At 41.6% G+C, this 25,708-nt stretch overlaps 1 protein-coding gene across 1 annotated transcript in view; it reads right to left on the bottom strand.

The window, feature by feature from the left end:
- DYSF (dysferlin) overlaps positions 1-25,708 on the bottom strand; it is a 1,004,398-nt gene that overhangs the window by 478,975 nt on the left and 499,715 nt on the right. Inside the window, exon 30 of the mRNA XM_078674496.1 lies at positions 17,994-18,167. Coding sequence (XP_078530622.1) covers positions 17,994-18,167 — 174 coding nt within the window. The remainder of the gene's footprint in view (positions 1-17,993; positions 18,168-25,708) is intronic.

Genomic DNA, 25,708 nt, shown 5'->3' on the forward strand with positions numbered 1-25,708 from the left:
CACGGCCAGGGAGCAGCTCGGCGCAATCCGAGGGCAGCAGGGATCACATGGATTCCGAAAGAAATTCCTCTTCACATATTACATGATTTTCCTAATCTTCAGATATAAGATGTCCTTTTTTCTTTGATTGCAGATTTTATGCGGTTCTACACCCTCATTAGAACTATAGCTCCGTATTATCTTTGAAATTTCTAGTTATTGTTACTTGGTTCTGATATTTTTATGCTAGTCGTTAAATATACGATTTAAGGTTAAAATATTTTATTTTTTGTTTCCACAGTTAAATTTGCATTATGGCGTGATCCTTCCCCGGTCCTGTCCAGTCTTCACTAGACATCTCGTCTGTTCCATGTGGCTTCACCCACCCCCACTTCCATTTTCCCTTTTTGTAGGTATGTTATTCATTTTGTCTTTGTTCTTTGGCTTGCTTTGCTTGTTCGCATTCTCTCTTATGTTGGTGTCGCCTGTTTTTCCCTTTCTCCCCATCTTCTCATATTTATAACTATTTCTGTCATTACAACTATGAATATTTTTATCTCTTTATTCTTCCATCACTTATCTATTTGGTTTATCTTTCTCTGAATTGCTATATTCAACTTTTATTCTTGACTTTGGCTATTTGATTTATAGTTTTTTCTTTGTTCTGAGATCGAATCAATCATTTATTTCCTTCTCTTCTCCTAACACATTCTATATTTCTGATACAATGAATTGGACTTCTGTTTCATATTTCTAGAGTAAATTGTTTTTAATAACTTATGTCATTAAAACTGATTTTATGGAACGTTAGGGGATTAAACTCTCCCGTCAAAAAGCAAAGAGATCTAACCCACTTAGCCAAATTAGATGCTGATATAGTATTCTTGCAAGAAACACACCCCTCGGATGCTGAATCATTAAAATTAAAAAAGGATGGGTGGGGGAAGTTTTCTCTTCCCCAGGTGATGGCAAGCGTAATGGAGTAATGATACTTTGCCGTAAATCGCTTCCAGTCACACTCTTGTCTCAAGAGTCGGATGGTGATGGTAGATGGCTAAATGTTAAATTGTCATTGAACGGTGTTCCAGTTTCTCTTTTAAATGTCTATGCCCCTACATGTGGCGAACCCTCTTTTTGTCCCACACTGGCCAAGCAAATTACTCACTGCATGGAAAATAATTTCATATTAGCTGGTGACTGTAATCAGACTTTTGACCCATTTATTGACAGAAACTCTAGAGTTTACTTTGTTCCCAATAAACCCCATAAGTCTTTTGTTCACACTATCACTCAACATAAACTCCTCGATGCTTGGCGTTTATGTAATCCGACCACTAGAGGGTATACTTTTTACTCCCCAACCCATCAAACTCAATCATGAATTGATTATATATTTGTCTCCCATACCATTTTGCAAACCCTTACAAATGCAGAAGTTTTAGTGTCCATGCCCCTGTCTCAATTGGCCTTGACATACTACCTAAAGTTACAGGTCCTTCAAGGTGGCGTTTTAATAATGCTCTCCTCTTGGATCCAAAGTTTACTGCTTCCTTCACTACCTTTTTCAATTAGTTTTTTTAGATAAATCAGACCCAATGCATGCCCTTCTCAACTTTATGGGATGCATTCAAAGCCTCAGCGAGAGACTTCATAATTGGCTTTGTTGCCAAGAAACGAAAAAATGCCCATACATTCACTAAGGATCTCTTTCATGACATTAAGAGACTGGAGCACTCTTGCTACACTTCACACTAGAAGGTTTGTCTAACAGCTCTCATGAATGGCACAATGCAAACTGATAAGAAGTCAACAGAGGATGCCTCATTATGCCTATTAAAATCTAGCGCAAAATTCTATGGAGGTAAAAATAAAGCAGGGAAAATATTTGCCAAATATTTAAAAGTTAGGCACAATAAACTAAACATTGAATCTATCTATGATGAACAATCAGATTTAAAATTTAAGGATGCTGACATTTTGAATGAATTTTAACTCTTTTACAAATCATTATACACTTACGAAACACATCCCACTGATCATTCCTTGTCACACTTTTTCTCCAACAGCCAAAAACCTCAACATACTCTTCCGGATTTATACTCCCTGGAGTGAGACCTAATGCAGCAAGAACTATTTAAAGCTCTTCAACACCTCAAAAAGGACAAAGCACTGTGACCGGATGGTTTCACTGTCGAATTTTATCTCCACTTCTCCAAACTCGTAATGCCAAAACTATACTCCCTAATAAATTCCATTCGCACATTACATGCCTCCTTGGCTTCTTTATCAGAAGCACATATCTGCCTCATTCCCAAAGAAGGTAAAGATTCTAAATATTGTAAAAATTATAGACCTATATCCTTGGTTAACACTGATTACAAAATCTTCTCCATTAGCTATACAATTAGATTCCTACCTACCAGATCTGCTGGGAAAAGAACAATCTGGCTTTGTCAAGGGTCGATTCATAACTGATAATACACGACTCCTTTTTAACGTTTTATCTAAATCTTCCCATTTACAACAATCCCTTGCGGTAATAGCACTAGATGCCGAAAAGGTGTTTGATAGATTTGAGTGGACTTATTTGTTTTATACCCTCAAGTGGTTTTGCTTTGGCCCTAAATGTACATCCTTAATTTCTCTCCTCCATTCTAATCCTCACGTGGCAGTCTGCGCCAATGGTTTGATTTCCCCATTCTTTGATTTAAGGAGAGGAGTGCGTCAAGGATGCCCTCTTTCCTACTTCCTTTTCAATTTGGCTTTGGAACCTTTTCTCTCTAAATTACGTCGAAACGCACATTTATATGGTTTCCAAATAGTAAATTCCCACATTAAACTAGCAGCCTATGCTGATGATATTTTGCTTTTTATGTCAAAACCAAATGACTCAATCCCTGCCTTTTTGGCAGAAGTACAAGCATACTCTACTAACTCTGGCTACAAATTAAACAATGATAAATGTGAGATTTTGCCCTTAACTAATTACACTTTTAAATCGGATTTTAGTGCTTCCAATTTCACATGGAGTCCTAACCACATTAAGTATCTAGGATTACATGTTACTTCTTCAATTTCGGACACAGTAGCATTATGCATGAATAAATGTACTCAAAAGATTTCAGACCTAACCACTAAATGGCATCCCCTCTATTTATCCTGGTGGGGCCGTTTAGATACTATAAAGATGATGTTGTCCCCCATAATTTTATATACTATTTCTACCATACTGGTCCCTATCCCTGCTAAATTTTTTCCATCCTTTCTTCCTTCCTATGGAACAATAAGAAGTCCTAAATGTCTCTATTATAGTTAACACACCCTAAAACAGAAGGTGGAGTTAATTTTCCTGACTTTCATGCGTATCAGAAAGCATTCCTTTTACGTCAAGCCTCTCTTTGGTTGCTTGATCCAGAGTGCTCTCTATGGACTACAATTGAGCATCTTTTTTTGTCCCCTATTCCTTTGATGAATACCTTTCCTTCTCACGCAAACCACAGGCCCTATCTACTCCCATAATCAAACTGACCTCCAAACTCCTTGAAACCGTATCTCTGCCTAATCATAGTACTATAGATTCCTTCCTCAACTCTACACTTTGGCATAACAAAAACTTGCTTATTAGAAACAAACCATTCTACTGGAAGACTTTGCGACAAAAAGGATTAATATGGATCCATCAGCTACTCTCACAATCAGATTTTTTACCTTGGTCCTCACTTAGTCAATTGTTTAATTTGCCTGCCTCATCTAATCATAAATACAACCTACTTAAGAAAGCTGTGATGGATACATACACCCACCTATTGCTTCCGCCATTTCGAACCCTTCTTCACAACTTCACACTTTGTTAAAAACTATACCCAAAGCTTCCACTATATACAGTTATTTACAAGGTAAAAACATTGTAAGGCAGAAATCCAAAATAGAAGAGGCATGGGAGCGATATTTTACGATATCCTGGTCAGTGTCTTCATGGAAGAACTTGTGGACCAAGATACGTAAATCATCCAGAGCAGCTAGCACAACGCAAACACTGTTTTTTGTCTGCAATAGACTTTTACTAACACCGAATGCTTTAAGCAAAAGATTTACGACTGCACCAGATGCTTGTTGAACATGTTCATCCACAAATCCTGATTTATTTCATATGCTATTTTCTTGTCCACTTGTACATAATTTCAGGATACAAGTGTGGTCCCAAATTAACCTGATGTTTGGAACTAAACTTTCTTTTTCCTTTACTCATGTTTTCTTAGGAAGTCTTTATTCTTTCTGGGAAAATGTTACGCTTAATGTCAAAATTATTGATTTGATATTGGCAGTCGCATTTCAGCAAATCAACGTCAATTGGAAAGATTTCACAAAAAACTCTTATAAGGCATGGTGGTATGCTGTTTGCCATAATCACAGGTTGGACACCTCCTTTGTGTATCCTATACATATGGCAATGAAACGTCTGGATTTGTGGTCACCCGTTACAATATACCTTGACGCAAATGCCAGAAGATGTTTCCAGCTACAACTTTCTCAACAAGAGGTTCTAATACCTCCTTGAAGCCCCCAAATGTTCATAGAAACTTCGATATTCCAATTCTTGTCATGATCCACTTTTATCGTTTTATTCTTTCCATTTTTATTCATGAGTCTGATTCATATAACTTTACTGCAGCACATTTCTATTGTAATGACATGAGTTTAATAGTGTGTACTTTGTATTGACACCTTTATTTTTATCAATAAAACTTTTTTGAACTTAAAAAAACCCAAACAAGTAGCTTGAGCTAGTAAACCTACAAGGGCCAGGACAACTGAGAGGCCCTTAGATCAGCTCGGATAGAAGAATTGAGAGCAAATATTAAGGTCTGACTGAATACATGACCCAATTCACAAACTGCAACAAAGTTACTTTTTTATGGAATTTACTAAGAATTTCATGAGATTTATCAAACATTGTAGATTTCCAAGGAGTACATGCATGTTTAGAAAATGTATGTACGTGTTATTTCCATCTGATGGAACATTGAGTAAATCTTGATCCTTCATCATGTTTGTAAAAAAAACAAGTTACCATCTTCATGAATTATTTATGAGTTGGTAAATCATATCTCTGAGAGTAAAATTTCTTGGATCCTGACCCAGCGAATCGTAATGTAGAATTTACTCTCAAAGATTGGAACACTCACATCACACAAGCTAGTGTGGCAAAGGTTATTTACTTAAACCTAATAAAACTGACATTTTCCTTGAAAGCTTTTATATCACTGAATATGAAAAACATGTAATAAATGTAAAAATATAAATCATTGTGTCCAAAAGTATTTTTCAGCTGCTACAGCTTAGACATAAGTTGGCAACACAAAATGAATGATCAAGCACAGCACAATTTCCAATAAACTTGATGTTCTGCTGGGGAGCCCGCGGTTAATAGAATAGCGCGAGTCAGCACGCGCGAGTTATGGCGGCAGCGAGCTCACTGTGCGGAAGGTCTTCCCACAGGAGGGCATGGCACAGCCTGTTGCAGTTGCTAGACCCATACATTCCTGTGTGGCAGGGATCTCACAACCATGGCAGCCCTGCTGGCAGAATATCAAAGCCCATTGGCTCCTTTCCTCTGTTTCAAGTATGAAAGATCTTCATAACAGAATTAGCAGTGGGACATAAACGGCTTGTTTGAGGTTAAACATATATTGAATGGTGATCAAATGTCTAAAATAGACAAGATTTATGCTTCTTTTTCAAAAATGCTTTGCTTTAGAGGTGGGCACATTTCACCCAAACCACAGGAATAAAGCCAATGCTCCACACTGACTCACTTCAGAAAGGGCTTACAATTATGCACTTACGCGCACACAGATACACATTTGTATGTAAGCATAGGTAAATGAATGCATACACACAATCCAACACTCAGACAAAATACACATACATTATGCAAACAAATGAAATTTGTGACAGACAGATGGATTAGGTGTGTGCTGACAGACACCACATATCTGCAAACCAACACATACATGCACACACAAAGACACACAACCATGTTTAGCACCCAAACAAGGGGTTGTTGCCCTCAAGAAAAACAATTGCCCCATAGAACAGCAGGTCAAACAACTCACCAACTTCAATCTCCAGAGGATTGTTAACACCTAAAAAGTCCATGAAAGATCTCTAATGGAACCTGGGTCATTTCTGCTCAAACTACCACAAGTGTTCTTGTTCCAAACTGGTCTCAGCAGGAAAGGAGCAACTTTGTCAAAACAATGTATAGTTCTAGGATTAAAGAAAGATTTTAGTATTCTTGTAAGCTGCTGGGAACCCAAAACCCTTGATGATATTTTACCTTCGAGATAGTTCTCAGAGTTTTAAGGTCATCTCAAATTATGGTGTAGGGTGATCATGGGGATCTGATATTTCCAAACGAGCAGCCTCACAGACGTACGTGGGATAACCTTAAAAATTTGAGAACTATCTATATGATAATTTGTAACAATTTACGAAGTGAGCTTCAATATTTGCACATACTACAGACATATCAGCCTGGATGGTCGTTACTTGGACACTTGGGAACAAGTACCAGCACTTTATTGAGTGATTCATATAAGAATCTCTCATCCATAATGGTTTTAGTTTAGGTAATTTACATACCTTCTTTGGTTCCAAATATCCTTTTTGGTTCCATCTGTAAACTAACTTAGGTATTTTCTGTGGCTGTCCTGACGAAAGGCGCTTAGAACGCCGAAACACGCGTAGAGAAACAAAGAATTGTTCCATCCCTTAGCCACTAAGTTTTAACATGAAACAAAACTTTTATACCTATGTTTTGTTTTTTGTATTAACGTTTGATCTACTTGGATTTAATTGTTTTATATTTGTTTGTCATGCATATATGTCCATGTTATGCTGTTAAGTATAGTATGTTTTGTTTGTCTCACAAAACCCTTTTTTAACATGAATTAACATTAATAACATGAGATTTTTAATATAAATGTTGAGTACACTGAGTCACTATTCATATCAATGTGTTTAGTATGGGTATACATGACCAATTAATTATCTAGTTTTCTTTTTCTCAAATGTATTTTCCCTGCCCCAGGGTTTAGCATCCTTTGCAGGGGGTCCCTCTTTTTCTCAATTGATGTTTTACCTTCAACAGCTGACTGAATAGCTTACAAGACATCTAAGGCCAGATGTAGGTCGGTCGGTAACGGCCGAAAATCGGTATTTTCGGCCTTTACCCACCGGTAAATAAGATTTGGTATGTAGGGCCCAGAATTTTACAGATTCGGTAAATTTACCGATCGGTAAATTTACCGAATCTGTAAAATACCGAATCGGTATTCATACCTATTCGGTATTTTTGCTATGTAGGTGGGACTCTTCTGAGTCCCACAACCCTTACCGATTCGGTATTTTACCATCAAATATATTTGGTGGTAAAATACCGATTCAGGTGTGCATGCACATGTGTGCATGCACACCTGTGCCATACGACAGGCAGACCTGCCCTTAGGGCAGGTATGCCTGCCACATGGCCCCTGAATCTTTTTTGGGGGTGCTAGAGGGTGTCAAAGTGACACCCCCTGCACCCTTGTCAAAATCGGTATTTACCGATTCGGTAAATACCGACCGGTAATGCCCCATTCATTCCTATGGGCTTCAAAGCCCATAGGGATGAATGGGGCATTACCGGTCGGTATTTACCGAATCGGTAAATACAGATATTTACCGATTCGGTAAAAGGAACATCTGGATGTTCCTACATCTCTACCCCTTAGATTTACCGATTTTTAATTACCGAATCGGTATGATTCGGTAATTAAAAATCGGTAAATCTATTTTACCTACATCGGGCCCCAAATGGCTTCCTAATTAAATGGAAGCAGTGTCAGGGGTAATTTTCAGTGGGCCGTGGGACTCTCTTGTGATCTTGGCCCGTACTAAAATCAAGCCACAAGGAGGATGTTTCTGATATGCAGGAGAAGAATCTTTCAGAAAACATGAGGTTAGATGCTGCTTTATTTGATGGATTGCCATCTCACTGCCTGTGATCTTCAGATATAATCAAGAACTTTGTTATGCCTGTAAGATTTTGCAGGGCTTGTTTGGTCAAACAAATGCAATAGTTGAGCATTCTGTGCCGAAGGCAATTGTAAGCAAGCCATCAAAATGTCATCCAATTCCAAACACTGGTGCAGAATAGATGCCTACTTTGAAACACTGAGGAAAGTTGTCACACCTTAATTGCACTGTCTCTTACAGCCTAATGAATTACCTAATTTGTCAGATTGTGGGCTTGGCCTGGAATACATAACACCAGCAGCTCAGCTATCTAAGTGGAAGAATCTACAATTAGGTCACAGACGATGGGCAACGGGTATGCTCATCAAGATTAAACTATCTTGTGTCTTTCAGCACCATGAACCTGGCTTTGCCGATTGCCTGATTGACTGTAGGCAGTCACCTAGCTATAGTTCACCCTTATGGGGCTTTAGGGAACATGGGCTAGTTGGTGTGACGCCATTTCGTAAGCAATCAAGAGCTGGGTAACTTCATGGGAGAACCCTCAGTGCATCTTTCCATGATCCAGCATGTCTTATTCTTACTCTGCAGGACAGATGCTGGCATCATCCAAGTAATTGCAAATGCCCTTCTAATCTCTGATTGACTCTTGATTCATTCTTTCTCCTTGACAACTTTTCAACATTTAACACTGTCCACCACCAAGCCCTAGATGATACCAACTTCTCCAGGATTGGATTCGAAGGCCACCTACTACAATGTTTTACGTCCTACCTGGCAACCAAAGCAAAGTTCTTCCATGAGAACTCCTGTTATAGAAACCATGGGGCATATTTACCAGTCTTCCTGGCTTAAGGCCACACTCCGCCACTTCTGAAACGCAGGGCTGCACCATATTTACAACAATAAGTTTCAGCACTGCATTTCCCTCCGCGCTGGTGCTAAATTTAGCAGCCTAGCGCCAACGCAGGTACCCTTGCACAAGGCACGCCCACCGCAACACCCATTGCCCTCCCCTTTCACGCTAAGTATAGCATGAAAGGGTGCCCTAATTACAAGGCAGCACTACGCCACATTAAGTAGCTTAACGTAGTGATGTTCCTGTGGCTATAGGTGCTTGTAAATATGCCCCCTGTGTCAACCAGCTAAGCACCATCCCCTTAGAGGTAAGCTTCAGCCTGCACATGGAACCTTTTGGAGTCCTACTGACAAAGACAAAAGCATCCTCCATCTCACAGACGACACCCAAACCTACCTAAAGATCACTTCCAACACTGACACACTCTACCTTTAAAGTTTCTTAACACAGTTCACGCCTGGATGTCGAGAAACGTCCACAAACTCATCCCAATAAAAAAAGATGTGGTCCTCACTTGAAGCTAAACAACAACCAACTCATATTGGCAATCAAGACTTCCCCCTGATGGTCTCTCTCCTCTGCTCCTCTGGAGTGTCAAGCTCCTAAGCATCCTTACTAACACCAACCTCAGCTTCAAGAAACTCCTTGCTAACAGACAAGGAAAGAGTGGCACCAGCTATCGCTACCATGCAAAGTGAAGACCTTCCTTCCAGAAGCAGTAAAATGTTTTTTCTTCAGTCCTTCAGTCTACTTTAGAAAATGAAATAGTTTCTGCTGACCATTGACAAGTAGACTAGTTGTTTAGATCTTCTCTACTAATGCATGCTTTATTGTTTATTGTTTAGTGTTTTTTGTTTGTAATGTTATATGTTCATGTAGAAGCTGATCAACAATTGGCACTTGTACATTTCTCAATAAATATTATTACTACCACTCCTAGAATTCAGAATGGCTCTCTAAGCCTTGGTCCTGCCTTGCTGGAGGCAATGGTTACCAGAATCCAACCTCATCCTACTGAAGAGCAGCTTCCTCTATCTGGTCACAGCACTCTGGACATCAACAGGGGCAGACCGACACTCCGAAAACTCAAAGGTGCCCTCCTGGTCCTCAAAGCATTCAAGACCTGGACCATTGGCTACATGACAGTCCTCCTTACCCAGCCGCCAACTTCAAGATCTCCCGCAGCAGGTATTCTGCAGCTGCAAAATCGCATGACTAGAACCCCGGAAACGCAAGCAAGGAGAATGTGGAACCTCTATGAAGATTAGTTTGCATTGCCATTAATGCATTTGTGTTTTTCTCGCCCAGAGAGCTCTCCTTGCCATGCATTTCTGCAAATTGAGGCTGCAGCATGCTTCCTTGGACTCAGTAATACGGAAATAAAAGAACAGCGTTGTAAGTGGATGGCGTGCTGCGTGTCATCACTTTGAGGGAGCTACTAACCTTGTCAATGAGAAACGATAAAGAAGAATGACTCTAGGACATTGACTTTTGACGAATGCCGGTTATTGAAATTATGCAGACATTTCCAAGTTTTGATGCTAAATGAATGCCTCTCCTAGATGGGCTCTAAAGTATCTCCCAAAATAGATTCTCCCTGTAGATAGTTTCCTGAGATGTAGCAGGCTCCTGCAGTGGTTGTGTAGGTGACGATTCTTTCTTTGTTTGGCACCGCTGTCAGAAGGGATCTTACAATTGGTTGTTGTATTTACTGTTAGATAGGCGTCTCTGTTAGATGGGGTTCTGCAGTAGTTTCTCAGTTCAGATTCTAGATAGATGCCTCTGTTAGAAAGGGGAAACATCCTTTATGACGCAACTTTTACCACGCAGTGCCTTTACAACGCAGGTTTTTCAATGCAAGTCATTACAACGAATTGCGCTGGGGGGCGCTCTAGGATAGGTAATAATTGAATTTACTATCCAACACCTTCCCTACTATCCACGGGGACTGGAGTTGGAATAGTAAATTAAACTATTTACTATCCAGCACCCCCCAACGCAAGTCGTTGTAACGACTTGCGTTGAAAAACCTGCGTTGTAAAGGCATGCGTAGTAAAAGCATGCGTTGTAACAAAGTACATCCGTTAGAAAGGCACCTCAGTGCTGGCTCCAGTTGGAAGGGATCCCTCGTGGTGTCTACGTCTGCCTCACATAGGTGCTGCAGTTAGACAGGATATTCATTGGTTTCTCAGTTCTAATTCTCAATAGTTTTCAAAGTCAGACAGGATCCTGCAATGGCTCCTTAGTCTTACTATAGTCTAGTACTTCTGAAACATTTTTAGAACCACACACCAATTTTTAGAACAACAAACTTTCACGATCCCCCTAGCTTTAACAAGCATGAGACGGTGCACATTTTTTAATCTAATAGTAGTCATGCTTTCAAAATGCTGTGAATTACCAAAATAAAATATATTACTAAAGCATTGTGCGGTCACGTGCTGTCATTTACAGGCAACACGTTTTCAAATGAAATGGCCACAACATTTGTACAGACATGCAGTTTTACTGATAAACCTATACAGCACACAACTGATAATGTGTGGAATTGGGCTTCAGTGAATATTTATCCTTTTTGCTTCACCAAGCAAAAGTGTCTTGATTTGTTTTGATCCTACAATTGGCCCCACTTGTGTATGATTCTTTTAAAATCTTTGTTTCCATCACACTTCAGAATTACAAAACAAATGTGCTTCTTTTTTACTCTCCTAACTGCTAATATGTTTTGAAATAGTTGTACAGTTTATTTACAAGTAATGTAATTTTGTTGTGTTACAAAAAAATAACACCCCGCAGCCTTTCCTTTCACGTTTCCTGTACCCCAGCAAGATTGTCACACGGTTCACTTTAACAGCTCCTCTCACTTTGCAGTCAGAGAAAGGAAACACCAATCCCCATGCAAAAAGAATAAGCAGCAATGTGTCAGATGACAACCTGACAATTCACCTGTCTCTGATGCACAGCAAATGTAACAAGATAAATACAAATTGTAAAGGGTTCTTTATTTATTGCTCTTCACGACCCACCACAATTCAGCTGGCGACCCACAGTTTGGGAAACGCTGATCTGGATAGATGCCTCACTCAGAAAGGACCTTACAGTGGATTCTTAGGTTTGGCTCTAGATGGATGTCTCATTTGGAAAGGATCCTGCAGGGGTGTCTCACTTTTGTTTCTAGACTGATGCACCTTAAAAGTGATCCTAAAGTGGATTCTCAGTTTTGCCTCTAGCCGGATCCATCTTAAAAGTTGTCTCTCAGTTCTGACTCTAGTTAGGAAGGATACCACCATCGCTTCCCAGAACTGGATCTTCCCCGAAGGGATGATATTTTATGAAAGCATACCCAAAAAGACACTGACGTCTGCAGAACCTGGATGCACTCAGTGAAAAGGCCACTGCTGAATAATCTGACTGTTCTTACCCATGGTGTCAAACTGCTGCAAATGCACAATCAAATTTGACTAATTCCTCATAATGAATACCAAATCGGGAGGGTCACCGGCCTTTACAACTTTTTGAAAATTGCAGTGTAGGACTCGGCTGCTAGTTGGAAACAGACTGAATAAAATGTCCTACAGAGCTGTTTCAGTTCCTCCACACTGCAGATCATGCTGAGCGAGGGGAAACCAGAGCCGACATTTCATTAGGCGGAACCCCAAACATTTACTTTGACAGCAGCCCACACAAATGCATTATAAGAAAGCCTAATCCTTCATAAAAAACATTCTTAACTTCAATTTACACTAGATCCAAACATGAACATGGATGTACAATTACAGGTAGGCAATTGCCCATGAAGAAAAATATAGAGCTGGCGTTTGTCAGGTGTTTCATTTCGACATAAAGCCTATTGCCGGGTTTGGAATTGCTTAGGGAGCGGCGGGTGGTGGATTTCCCCTTTTCTTTTTCCTCAATCCTCCTTCCAGCTTCGGTAAAGCTGAATAGAATCCATCTTCGCAAACTTCTCGGTAGTGACATTAAGTTTTACATTGAGACTAGGTCCATGTTAAACATGTTTTTAATTAATGGGCGATTCAGTAACAAATTAGTAACTGCACAAATTGTGAGCCCACACATGTTTTTATAAAAGTGCAAATTTATGGGAAATATCGGCATACGTATGTATTAGTGCAAATTTATGGGAAATCTATGACAATCGTAGGTTTATGTGCATATACCTAAATTGGAAAGTTTTCCACCGGTGGGAAACCTGAGATTTACAATTAAAGATTTCATTTTTAATTTACAAATGAACAGTGCACTTTTCCTTCCCCTTTGACCATACATAATAGTTTGATGTTTGAGTGGTGTTTTCACCAAGTATGCATATTTGCGCCTGTCTATTTTGGAACCATAGATAGAGTTACAAATTTGATGCGTAAAGTATTTGGAAGATTTGTGACTACCCACAACATTACAGTCTGGTGCATCTTCAGTACATTCCAACTTGACACATGCACCTCTTCGTAAACAACCATGTGCAACCAAAACCTAAACTTATACTGTGGGAAAATCATAATTTTGCAATAGTCAGATATGCAAATTTACAAATTATGCCCAAGTCCCCTGTATACTTACAATTTTTCAATTTCTAGTTTTCAGGAGATGCAAATCATGGGTATTCTACTGAGGAAAGTTGGGGATCTTTTGTACATCTTTGCGCTTAGTCATGGTACGGAAACAATTTACTCAAATGTTGAAGGCAATGCTTGTTTTTGAGCATACAGTAATATCAAAGTTGGGTGCATCCTTTCTCTAAAAACAAACTTGGTAATTCTCAAAACATTTTATACACACCAGTCTTTTTAGGTACATCATCGTTTGAATTTTTGGAGTCCGAAACTTCCAATCCTGATTCATAGATTCAGGTTTCCACGTATAGTACACCACGAATCCCATTTATCACCGCAAATTATCCACAAGTGTAGTAGATTTTGTTTGATTCTACCATTTATGTACAAAGAAAAATGTCAAATTGTGGATAATTTTACAGCAATTAAAGTTAAAAAACACTCCAAAGGATATTCTTCAATTTTTGCACGTTTTTTTTCCCTCAAGCCCTGTATTCTACCGCAATTGATTCACAGAAAATTGCAAGTTTCTGGGAAACGATTTTCTCTGTAGAAAAATTTAAAAATCGCAAAAAGTTTGCAAGAATTTTTAAACCTGTGCATTTTTTGCATGCGAAAATATGTGTATATTTTCAAAATAGGAATTTAGAAAGGTTTTGCAGGCGTCCTGGAATCCTGAGACCGCTGCAGTTTGTGAATGCCTGAAGGTCACAATTCTGTGCCACCCGAGATGCAGATTTATATTTTATGTTAAGAATTATGTTGAATATTCTTAACTGAGACTATTTTGATTACAGAGGTTCAGCATTTGAAGTGTGTAGAATGACGTCACAATTCGATCTAGCAGGGGATTGGTAACAAAAGATGGAACAGTTAGATTTCAAATTGGTGATAAAAGCAAAGAAATATGAAAAATATAGTCAGGCCAAACACACATTTTATGATTTAATAATTGGTTTCAGCTTCTATTACTTGGATTTTCCACAAGAAGCACGCAACCCATTGATCGGGAAGGAGATTGAAGATGCAAAGAGTAGCCTCCTGAGTGTCTTCTTGGCGAATTCAATACCAAAACACACAAGATGATGGACGGAATGTTGCACAATGGCAAAACATTTACCCCCAGTCGCAGATTTGGGTTTAAGCCATTGTTATTTTGCTCACCAAGCCACCCCAGTTCAGACATGGCCATATGCACATCAGTCTTGACCCTGTGCCTCATGGGAACAGTCCAGACCGAACTGCCAAGCCATGTCTTCCCTGGACCGGAATCAAGCATCCTAGGATCGGTTTCTGGCTGTCAGCTGTCTTCAGCCAGGATAGCTTGACTCCAGTGGCTTAGTAAGCACAGGACCTAATACCAAACCTGAGGTTAGATTGTAAATCCGTAAGTAGGAAAGAAGGTCGCTTCTTCCACGACCAATGATGCTACAGTCGGTGGTGTCCAATGTGGACCAGTTCATGCACTTGGGAGTGAACCAGCTGGATACTTAGCGGTTCTTTCTGTTCATCAGGATCAATGACCATGGAGTTTGACCCATCTTTAAGAATCCTCTGGGTCTCAAGATGGTTGAGTCCCTCCCTGCTGCAGAGGGTGATGCCAACGAGGTAGATAGAATTATCCTCCCCACCTCGAGCCTACTCGTGTAGTTACGCTGGAGGTGCAGCAGCTGCTTGAACGCTTTTGCCAGTGGGCCCACTCTGTCACTCACTCACAAGTTAGCCTTTCACTAAACCTTTTCCTTTTCTGTATACTCCTATCCAAGATTGATAGTATGGTGTTTGCCTGAGAAGGAAGGGCAACTCTTAAGGCCTGTCTCTGCATACGCGGCCTAAAACTTGGCCTTGCGTGTTCCCCCGTTATCCTGACCAAAAGGAGGATTAGTAGTAAGACGTTGCGATACTCCATGACTGCCTTCCACTCACAAATGAAAGGAGGAGAATGCTGGTTTTCTGGGTTTCTTCTCAGGGCACCCCCTTTAGCTACATCTTCAGGATTTCTTTCTGAGCCCTTGAAAAGGGGAGCCCTTTTCATCGCTTTGCTTGCTGTTCATGAGAGGCACAGATTTTCAATGATCTTATTTTTTTTAATTTTCTCTCGCAGCTCATGACTCTTTTTCCCTATAATTGATAAACTTGAGAATGTATGCAATTTCTATGGAGAAATTATAAAAGTGGTAGACCTTGAGGTTGCATCACCGCCGCCAGACAAAAATGCAAAGATTAGATGCCTCTTACCCAGGAATACACTGTTTTTCAGAATTTTCTTCCTGTATTCTGTTTTCTGTAGCTTGATGAGGATGCTGGTGTTGTACATTGTCCTCCAACATTTATCTTGCTTGCCAGATAAGGTGACTTGCTTGGTGAGGCATCTAACTCTGAAAGTGATGTGGGCTGATAGCGGGACCCAGTGAAGATGTCTGAGGGCGGGTGAGATTCTGTCAAGCTTCCTGAATCCTTGATCAGTCATGCTGTGGTTGAACAGCGCTCTTCAAGTGGTTTCATGTGATCCTAAGACCCATCAAGGTCCAATACTGAAATTGTATTCTTCACTTATTTTTCACCATTATCGCTGGCGATGAGTACAACCTCTGTCTTCATGGGACGGAGCTTCGAGTATGACTTAGATATCCAGGCCTGGGCGGTACTGAGACATTTTATAACACGGATTCTCATTTACGGATGCAAGTTGGGTGCACATATCATGGGTCCTGATGTTCTCGTTGGCTGGGAGGGCTCCCAGGGTATCCATGTACAAGCTGACGATCACTGGACCGAAGATAGAGCCTTGAGGGACTTTTGAAGTCTAGTGGATCAGATAGATCCAGAGGTGCTCATCTGGACCAAAGCTAGGATCTATTGTTCAAGCAGGAGGCGAACCTCTCAAGGACGATGCCAAAGAAGCACATTCTTGAGTAGAAGGTGTTGAGTAGGTTTGAGGAAGAACGTGATGAACGCTTTTAAGAAACTTTTGACAACAGTGCATCATATGCCAAACACGAACTCTATCAAAGCCATACAGCCAATAACAAGGACCCTGATAACAGGGTCTTAGTTGGATTGTATCTACTAGAACAGGACTAACTCTGAACACTTCTTCCTAGGACTGCATCCAACTTAAGGGTCTCATGATTTTACTAACCCATTCTCCATTGAGATAAATGTTGTAAGCGTCTCCTTCACTTCTTAAGTGCTCTGAGGAGACAACAATGTTCTTAGGTCTGAGTAAGTGCAGTTTATTGTTCGACTGCTGGCGGCATTTGTTTAACCAAAACTCTTTCTCCGGGGTTGTAAGAGACATGCTATAGAAAGCGGTTGCGTTCTCTGCCACATGAAGATGGAGGTAATATTTATAGGGTCATTTTTTATACTCTCTGTAGGGTCATCAGTCTACCAAGTCAGATGTTACATATACCACATAATGTATAACCTATAACAAACATGTAACATAAGGCACAATACCACAGATTAAAATGGCGAACTGTGTTAAGAGCTTGCTGATGACGTCATTGTGCAACCGAGTGGAAGGTTACATTTGGTAACTGTAACATCTATGACTTGCAGCGATATGAACTACAGCGTCTCACATCCTATTCGTTTTACTAGAAAAATGCAGCACACATAGAAGGAGGAAAACACCATCAATTATTGTTTTTGTGCAGGAAGGTGTCACTTCCTGCACAACAACAATCATCCACAGCACGCAGCAACACTTCCACTATGGTGCAAGGGGGCCTGTGTTGGCGCTAGGCAGCCAAATGTCCACCAGCGCAGAGGAAAGCACAGCTATGGTTCACATTGTTGTAAGTACGATGCATCCCTGCACTTTCTTAGTGATGCAGCTCGCACTGCAAGATGGCTAGCAGCGCCACACTGTGTCATTTTCTTGTAAATATGCCCCAAAGTTTGCTTTGGTTCTTGACAAGTCCACATTCCCTCTACCAAAAACAAACTTAAACACTGGTTCACTTCTGTAACACTAACCATGTGGTGCATATAGGGTTACCTAGATATGTTACATACTAATGCAGTTGTACTTACAATCCTTTAGATAGTTGTTTTGCCTTTGACATGTGTCCTACAAGTCACAGAGAAGGGGGCATAGGGAGGCAATAGTGTTCTTGTACAACTACAAGCCCACCCTGCCCGGTCCCTCCTCTTTGTCTCACCATCTGCCTGCAGCGAAGGGTTTGAATGAGCTGGGTCTTATGAAAGAGGCCTCATAGCAGACTTATACAGTCAATCATGGACTACATTGTGAAACATTAGATCACATAATCTACTTTCAACATTTCAATGAATGTGCAAACTCCTGATAATCGCTGATTGCAGTATATCACAAATGACACTAAACAAGCCATGTTATGTCCAACCTTTTACTAAATTTGGGAGTAAAACACTAGATGCATTCCCTTCATACAAAATAGCAACTCATGGGAAACTGCATGTGGCACTCAATGCAATAGATCATCTTCAAAGAATAAATCTACTGTGTGTGTAAAAATGTGCCGAAATGGGCAACAGCCTTGCGCGTGCGGGATATGTATAGGGAATTCCGTCCTTACCAGTGCACCTTCTAATGCAAAAACTGCAGCCGCTCCAGTCCGCTCCAGGGGTTCCATGCGCCGCCTCCAGCGACGTCGGCGGAAGCTGTCCGTCTTACGATACTTGAGGTGGAACCTCCATCCGAAGAGCGATGCGTACTCCCAGCCTTCAGACTCCCAATCTTCAACTTTACGCTGCGGAATACAGCATGACATTAAAATCTGAGGCCGCCAGGGCACTATGGTGAAGATTAGGGGGTTATTACAATGTTGTCGTACAGCCACGTCAGAGCGCTTCATTGCGCGTACACAAGTATATTGGGATTGTGAAGAGTTATGTGTTGGGAAAAGGGAACCTGGCTTGAATTGAAGATATACAGGACCAGGTGGAGACATATGATCTGACATATGAATGTCTGGGTTCTACTGTCTCCTCTCCTACACAGATCTTCAAGGTGGGAAAACTATATTCGTTAATTCCACAACTTAATTATGATTATTCAGAATCTCCATAATGTTTGAGTCAATGAACAGCCTTTACCAAAGTGGGGCAACTTTTTCTCTACTTCCTCTACTATTGAGGACACTAGAAAGAGTTCCAGAGCTCTTGACTCAATTAGGCTTCAAGCCGACTCACGACACAGAAATAGCTCTTGTTGCAGTCTGCAATGACACCAAATTAGCAATGGATGGTGATTGCGACACTCTTTTTTCTGGCTTTCTGCAACTTCTAACACTGTTGGCCAACTAGACCAGTCGTCTAGTAAAATTCCTAACAATAGCAAAATAACAAAAACTGTTTAAGATCACGTAAGACAAACAAGGCTTAGCCTCCACGTTCTACCTATCTCTGGGAATATGTCCCAAAAAAAGACCATCCTCTCGGATTCATCTCTAATCACACTGGGACCATGTATGCTGTATGTAAACGCACTTCAAATTAAACTATTATTAAGATCTGGGTTCTGGCCGATGTGCTAGGATGCTAAAGTCACTGCAGGTTACTTCTAAAGAACATACTATAATTTTAAGACCAACTGTACAGAACCTTTTTTTCGTAAAAGACTTTTAATCGCAGGACCTTTTGTACAAACCTAGAAACGCTCCGACAAATGTTAAAAATGCTAAGGGCTTTAGAGCTGGACTGAGATGCTCATAATTTTATCTTTTATATCTTTTATTCTGTGTATTTGAATTGGTTTTACTGTAAGCAATGGTTTTAATTAACTATGCAAAATAAACTTACTATTACTTAACTAGACCAGGAGAGTCTTCACTTCGGATCCAAGTGGGATTGTATTTTTGACCGAACGCACTGATACATCTGCATTTATGTTATTAAGTAAAGGGGATGTGTTATAGCTACGTCCTATGTCTGTCTGCGTCATCGATCAGCCTGTCTGAGTGATGATGCTTTAATGGAACATTGATTGGGATGTTGGCCGTGTGAGTCAGTGTGGGTCTGGGGGCTGAGCACAGAAGTCCTTGCTCCTGGGGGGTGTCCTATGGACCAGCATACATCTTACATATGTCTTTTCCTTGCAGCACACTTGGAATTACAAAATAAAGAGGTATCCATCCCACATGATCCGGTGGGTCCTAAATTTTTCGTGAAAAGGTACTTGAATTATGAGACTGGCAAGAACCTGTCTTAAGGCCACTAATCTGCTGGATCTACTTGGCTGTACGTTATTTAATGTATGTTGGAACTTTTGTCGCTCCCGTTAAGAGTTTGGTTCACGTTTACGCTGAAGATACACAAGTGCTTCTCAGGCTGAGTGATCCCAACGACATCAACCTTTCTAAGTTCCAGTCTTGTCGATGGATGAATGGATGGATGGATGGATGGATGGATGGATGGATGGATGGATGGATGGATGGATGGATGGATGGATGGATGGCTGGCTGCCAATACTCTCAGACTCATCTCAGACAAAACTGACATTCTGGGATTTCAGCATGGCGGCCCCACTACTTAAGCTCACTTCCTACGGCTTGGAATCTGGGTATCGCCTTGCTTTGATTCCGCTTTGCTTTTCCCCCCTCACATAAAGAAAAATACTTTTACCTGTTTTATACATATTGAAACATTGAGAAAATGATTTCTGTTCTTATATTTTGCTGCCCACCACTAGTGATACAAGAGCTTAAATTACCTGGAACATATTATGGGAATGACTTACATTTAGACTTCCCTAAATATTAATCGAATAGGCTGCAGGTCACCTAAGTGCAGCAGCTGGACTGCTTCTCTTCGAGTGTAAATCAGACCACATGCCCTCCCAGCTGGTCAAACTGCTTTGACCCTCTGTCTGGTATGCCAGGAGAGCAATGTGAGAACCCTCCTTAATCTCTGCTACAGTCTCTTTGGTCTACTTGTCAAGCGGATGTATGACGTTACAACGCATACTTTTACAACGCCTACCTTTACATCGTAAGTTTTACAACGCATACCATTACAACACATAATGCTTTTGGGCGCTGGATAGTGAATAGTTTAATTTACTATTCCAACTCCAGTCCCCGTGGATAGTAGGGAAGGTGTTGGATAGTACATTAAACCTATTCCCTATCCTAGAGCCCCCCCCAGCGCTATGCGTTGTAATGGTTTGCGTTGTAAAAGTTGCGTTGTAATGGTAGTTCATTGTAAAAGCTTTGTTGTAAAGGCTGTATACCTTGTCAAGCACTCTCCACCACCCTTCGCATCACGTAAGCATGCCTTGGTGGACCCCCCTTCTCTTGTTTCGCTCCCAGACTTTGAAACAACCTCCCTCCAGGGCTTAATTTGAGCCAGCGGTTTCTGGTGCTCGGCATGGCACTTAATCGTCAACACCGACGCTTATAGCGTGAACTCGACCCAAAGGTATCGGAGCGCTTTTCATGAGCACCAGTTAAGGACACATTCATTTTTTGTAGGCAGGGGGAGATTAAATGATTCGCCCAGAATCACAGGATGCTGAGCCGATGCCAAGACTTCAACCTGGTTCCCCTGCTCTGAAGTTGGCATCTCTGGCCATTATGCCACAACCCCTCCCCTCATGTAGGGTTTCATGGTTAGTTAGTAGTGGGTTCTGTTTTAGGCGGGGCTAACAGGAAAAATGGGCTGGTGGAAGCTGCCTCCTGACGAGAGCACCAGCACTTACTGTTTTACACATGTATCACTGCCTCTCTCTAAAAACCATATGAACTCATTATCATATCATTTGCAAGGAGATTTTAATACACACCTTTTCCATCACACCTTTTGTTGCTTTTTATATCCTGACTCAAGTACCAGTACACTCTGGGTGACCTTGAACTCTACAAGGTCACCAGGTATTGAATCCACCCTCCCCTAACTCTTTTCTTGCCATTTGCCCTCCCTGTGGTGGCAGAAACAGAGTCAGTGGGAAACACCCATTACTTCGATGTAAATACATCGCGGTGCTATCGCGCCGCGACTTTTACATCGCATTGTCGTTGGCATCGCAGCCTTTTAGTGCGCATGCTACAACGGCGCCATGGCATTAACATCGCATGCAATTACAATGCATGCGATGTTAACATGCCATTACAACGCAAGAAAATGCGACTTATATAAAAACAGAACTTTTAAGGATGCAAACGGAAACGGGCTAACATTTATGTTGCAAGTACAATAATTAACAACTATACAAAACGGAAACAGTAACAAACGGGCTAATAAATATTACATATACAAAACGGAAAAGGGGTGACACAAAACGGAAAAGGGGTGACACAAAACTTTTCAATTACAATAATTTACAATTATACTAAACGGAAACAGTAACAATACATAGACAAACGGGCTAATAAATATTATATATACAAAACGGAAAAGGGGTTACACAAAACTTTTAAAAAAAGGAGAACAGAAGCAAATGGCCTTTTACTAAAAATGGGCTAACATATATCTTCGAATGACTGCGTCCGAGCCTCCTATCAACTCCCCAAAAGTAAAAGTGCAGCGCTACATTACATTTTTATTACTGGATGGATGGATGCATGGATGGGTGTACGGGTGGATGGATGCATGTATGGGTGGATGGATGCATGTATGGGTGGATGGATGCATGTATAGGCGGATGGATGGCTGTATGGATGGATGCATGGATGGGTGTATGGGTGGATGGATGCATGGATAGGTGCTGGATGGTTGCATGGATGCGGAAAAGCCACACAGCGCTACATATGTTATAATGGCGCAGATGTCAGATTTAATGAATGGGTGGCGGATGGCAGGGTGGATGGATGCATGAATGAAGGCTGGGTGGAAGGATGTGTGTGGTGAGTGGGTGGATGGATGGATGAATGGATGGCGGATGGATGAATGGATGGCTGTAAGGATAGATGCATGGATGGGTGGATGAATGGATGGCAGATGGGTGGGTGATTGAATGGATGGCTGTATGGATGGATGCATGGATGAAGGCTGGGTGGAAGGATGTGTGTGCTATCCGTCTGGCGACATCCTCTTCATTGTACATGGTGTTCCCCGGGTTTACAGAGCTTAATTGGTAAAGAACTGCACCAGCAGTATCTGGTGTTAGAAAGTGCAAACGTAGTGCAAGCCTGCACTCCTCACTAGCCACCTTTTTCACTGAAAACTGTGGATTTAAATTTGCTCAACTGCAGTGCAGGGAGGTTATCAGTCACTGTCCAGGGTTCACCTGCTGGATCTAGAGCAGCGAAGCGGAGGTAGGTGTGAAGAGTTACTCATTTTGTATGAACTAAAGTAATACATTGGATGTTTTGAAGTGGTGGAAGGAAGATTAGGCAGCTCGGTTAATATGCTATGCAGAAGGGGCCCTTAGAGGTGGCGTTAGTCACGTCAAGCTGCGAACAGCATCAGCAAAGTAGTGATTTCAGGTGCCTTGCTGTCTACGATCATCGATGGAGTTAGCAATAGCCTGTTACATCGGGAGTGAGGCCATGTTGGGGAGAGGGGATATCCTGCTATACATTATATGGCACATCTTTGCTTTAAACATACTTGAGTGCCGTTCTCAGCTTGGGCCTAACTGACATCACACTTGTAGAACCAACGTAACCCGCTCAGGAACAGCACAACCCCCACCCCAAACCGGGCTTCATATTCACTGCGTTATTAACAGAAACACATACATAATAAATTTAAAGGCCTGCCTCGGAAAGGCAACTTCTCACCCTTGTCTGGCCATGGTGTAAAGGCTGTAATTACGGGAATACCGGAGCAATTACTTCGGGTGACTTACTTTTAATGGCGGAGGTCGGTGCGCAGGAACGTTGCTCCCACGTCTGGCCAGCTGGACTAGAGACGGCGAAATGGATGGAGGGAGGGGGGGGGGCGACACCTTTTATACACCCCCCACCCCATTTACTGTTAAAAAGATTAAAATGTAAGATTTATAAAAACACAGGCTTTTATTGTAAGCCATTTAGAAAATGAATACACACACCCCCCCAAAAAAGAAATAAAAATAGAAGATTTTGTGTTGGGGGAACGGGGGGGGGGTGGGGGGGGGGCAGGGGTAGGGGCGGGTTCAGGCGGCAAATAACAAAAACCGCGTTGTTTTCCACTGCGACATAATGTTCTGCGGGGTGATGTTCGGGCCAATAGGAATGAATGTAATCGCGTTGCCAAGGTCAGCGATGTGTTGACTCACGATGTAATGGTCGGGCCGATGTGATAGCCGCGATGTAAATGCACGCGATGAGTGTTGCCGCGATGTAGCGTCATACATCCGAGTCAGTGCTGCCGAAAGGTGGTTTGTATTTTGGAAACCTGCTGCTCTGGAGGGACATTCGCTCTGACAATAGTTTACGCAGATGTGATTGGTCAGATGTGTTCCAGACCTGTAAAGTTAGCTTATAATGGGTCAGCTCCTAATATTTGGTAGCCCAGTGAGAAGGTAGCCATCTGTCACAATGTAAAGCCACTCTTGTTTTTATAACTGCACTGGGAAGGAAAACTACTTTGCACAGAGCATTTATAGGCTGAGGCCTGTTCAATATATATGAGACCACAGGAGGGGTCCATACAGTGAAACAACCGGAAAAATGTCCTGGACAGATGTACTTCATTAAAATAAACTCAAATGTGGGTGCAGCCAGCTGGGAGGCAAGATAAGCACCAATGCTTAGGCCTCGGCTACAAGCTACACCCTCCCCTATCTGCACTCTGATGGCAGATTTCACTCTTCCTTAAGCATGGATGCAATGCAGAAGGGGCGGAGCATCAGATACTGCCCCCTCTTTGCACCCACATGGAAGGGTAAACACCAGAAGCTTGAGTTTTTCACACCCTGGGAACCTGCTTGTAAATCTGTCCAAGAGCAGAACCCAGCAATGGCTGCCCATTCCAGCTGCCAACCCCTGCCTCAGCTAACTGCGAACAGAGGATTATGGCAGCAAAATGGTGCTATAGATGGAACCGAGGGTCAAACCGAAGCTGTGACATCAGGATTGGATTGTGTGGAGGGGGCTCAAGCATCACACCACAGCTGACCAGGGGGAGCCAGCCCAGGAGAAGAGCCCACATTCACAAAGAGAGTTTCATGCTGTGTGGCAGGCATACTCTTTAGAAGGGAAGTATTACACCTCTTAATAATGCTAGGAATGGGGAATACAAAGTCAAAGGACCTTATTGAGCGCACAAATCACCAAAAAGGTCTCATGGCGCTTGCGAAGACTCCGTATGAGCTTACGATCTGATATGAGGGCGTTACTGATGGTCGAATAACCAGGGGCCATATTATCAAGAAAGGGCGATACATTATCGCCGCTTTTATCGGCAGGAAACTGCCGCTAAAGCAGCAATAATGGGCTTGATAATAGGCCCTTGTGAATTCCCATAGAAGCCTAGTTTCTGGTGTTAACCTGGGCTTCAATGGGAATTCACAAGGGCCTATTATCAAGCCCATTATCGCCGCTTTAGTGCCAGTTTCCTGCCGATAAAAGCGGCGATAATGTATCGCCCTTTCTTGATAATATGGCCCCAGGTTTTTAATTCTCTGCGAAAGAGCTTATTATCAGAGATGCAGAGGAGCTGAGGCGGAAGTTTGTACCTAAGGGCGGGAGCGAGAAAAGAGAAGGATCGACCACTATACGCAGAGTGATCTTGTGCAAACTGTAAGATGCTTCATGTTAGTAAATTGTTGGAAGTGCTCACAGTTTAAACAGGGAAAAGTCGAAGCAAAATGTGAGTAGTATTTGGAACTCAGGGGCATATTATCAAGGGATTTATCTCCGCTTTTTTGGCTTTAAAAGCCAAGAAAGCAGAGATAAAATTATCTCCCTATCAGCAACAGGGTGCTAACACGCAAATTCGCATGTTAGCACCCTTTTTCTCTACGCTTCCCCTTGCATCTCTAATGAGATGCAAAGGGGGCGTCCAGAGAAAAATAATAGGAGAAATGTTGTTAAGCGACATGTCTCCTATTATCAAGGATTTCGCTAACCCTGTTAGTGATAAAAAAAACAGCGCTAACTGCGGTTAGCGCTGCTTTTTTTACACCTGGTATTTTCCTGATTTAGCCATGATATCCTATGGAAGGTGGATATCATGGCTAAGTTTGTGAGCCCCTATCATCAAGATAACGCCAAACTTCGAGAGATTATCGTTGGTTTTCCAGCGATAATCTCTCATTTGGCAGTTAGTGCGAGGATTTTTATCACTTCTGAGATAAACCTTGCTAATACCAAGTTATCTCTGCGATAATTTCCGGCGATGCTTAGTGTTAAAAAATTTGTTGCTA

The sequence above is a fragment of the Lissotriton helveticus genome, chromosome 2_1, assembly GCF_964261635.1.
Source record: "Lissotriton helveticus chromosome 2_1, aLisHel1.1, whole genome shotgun sequence".
Taxonomy (NCBI): Eukaryota; Metazoa; Chordata; class Amphibia; order Caudata; family Salamandridae; genus Lissotriton; species Lissotriton helveticus.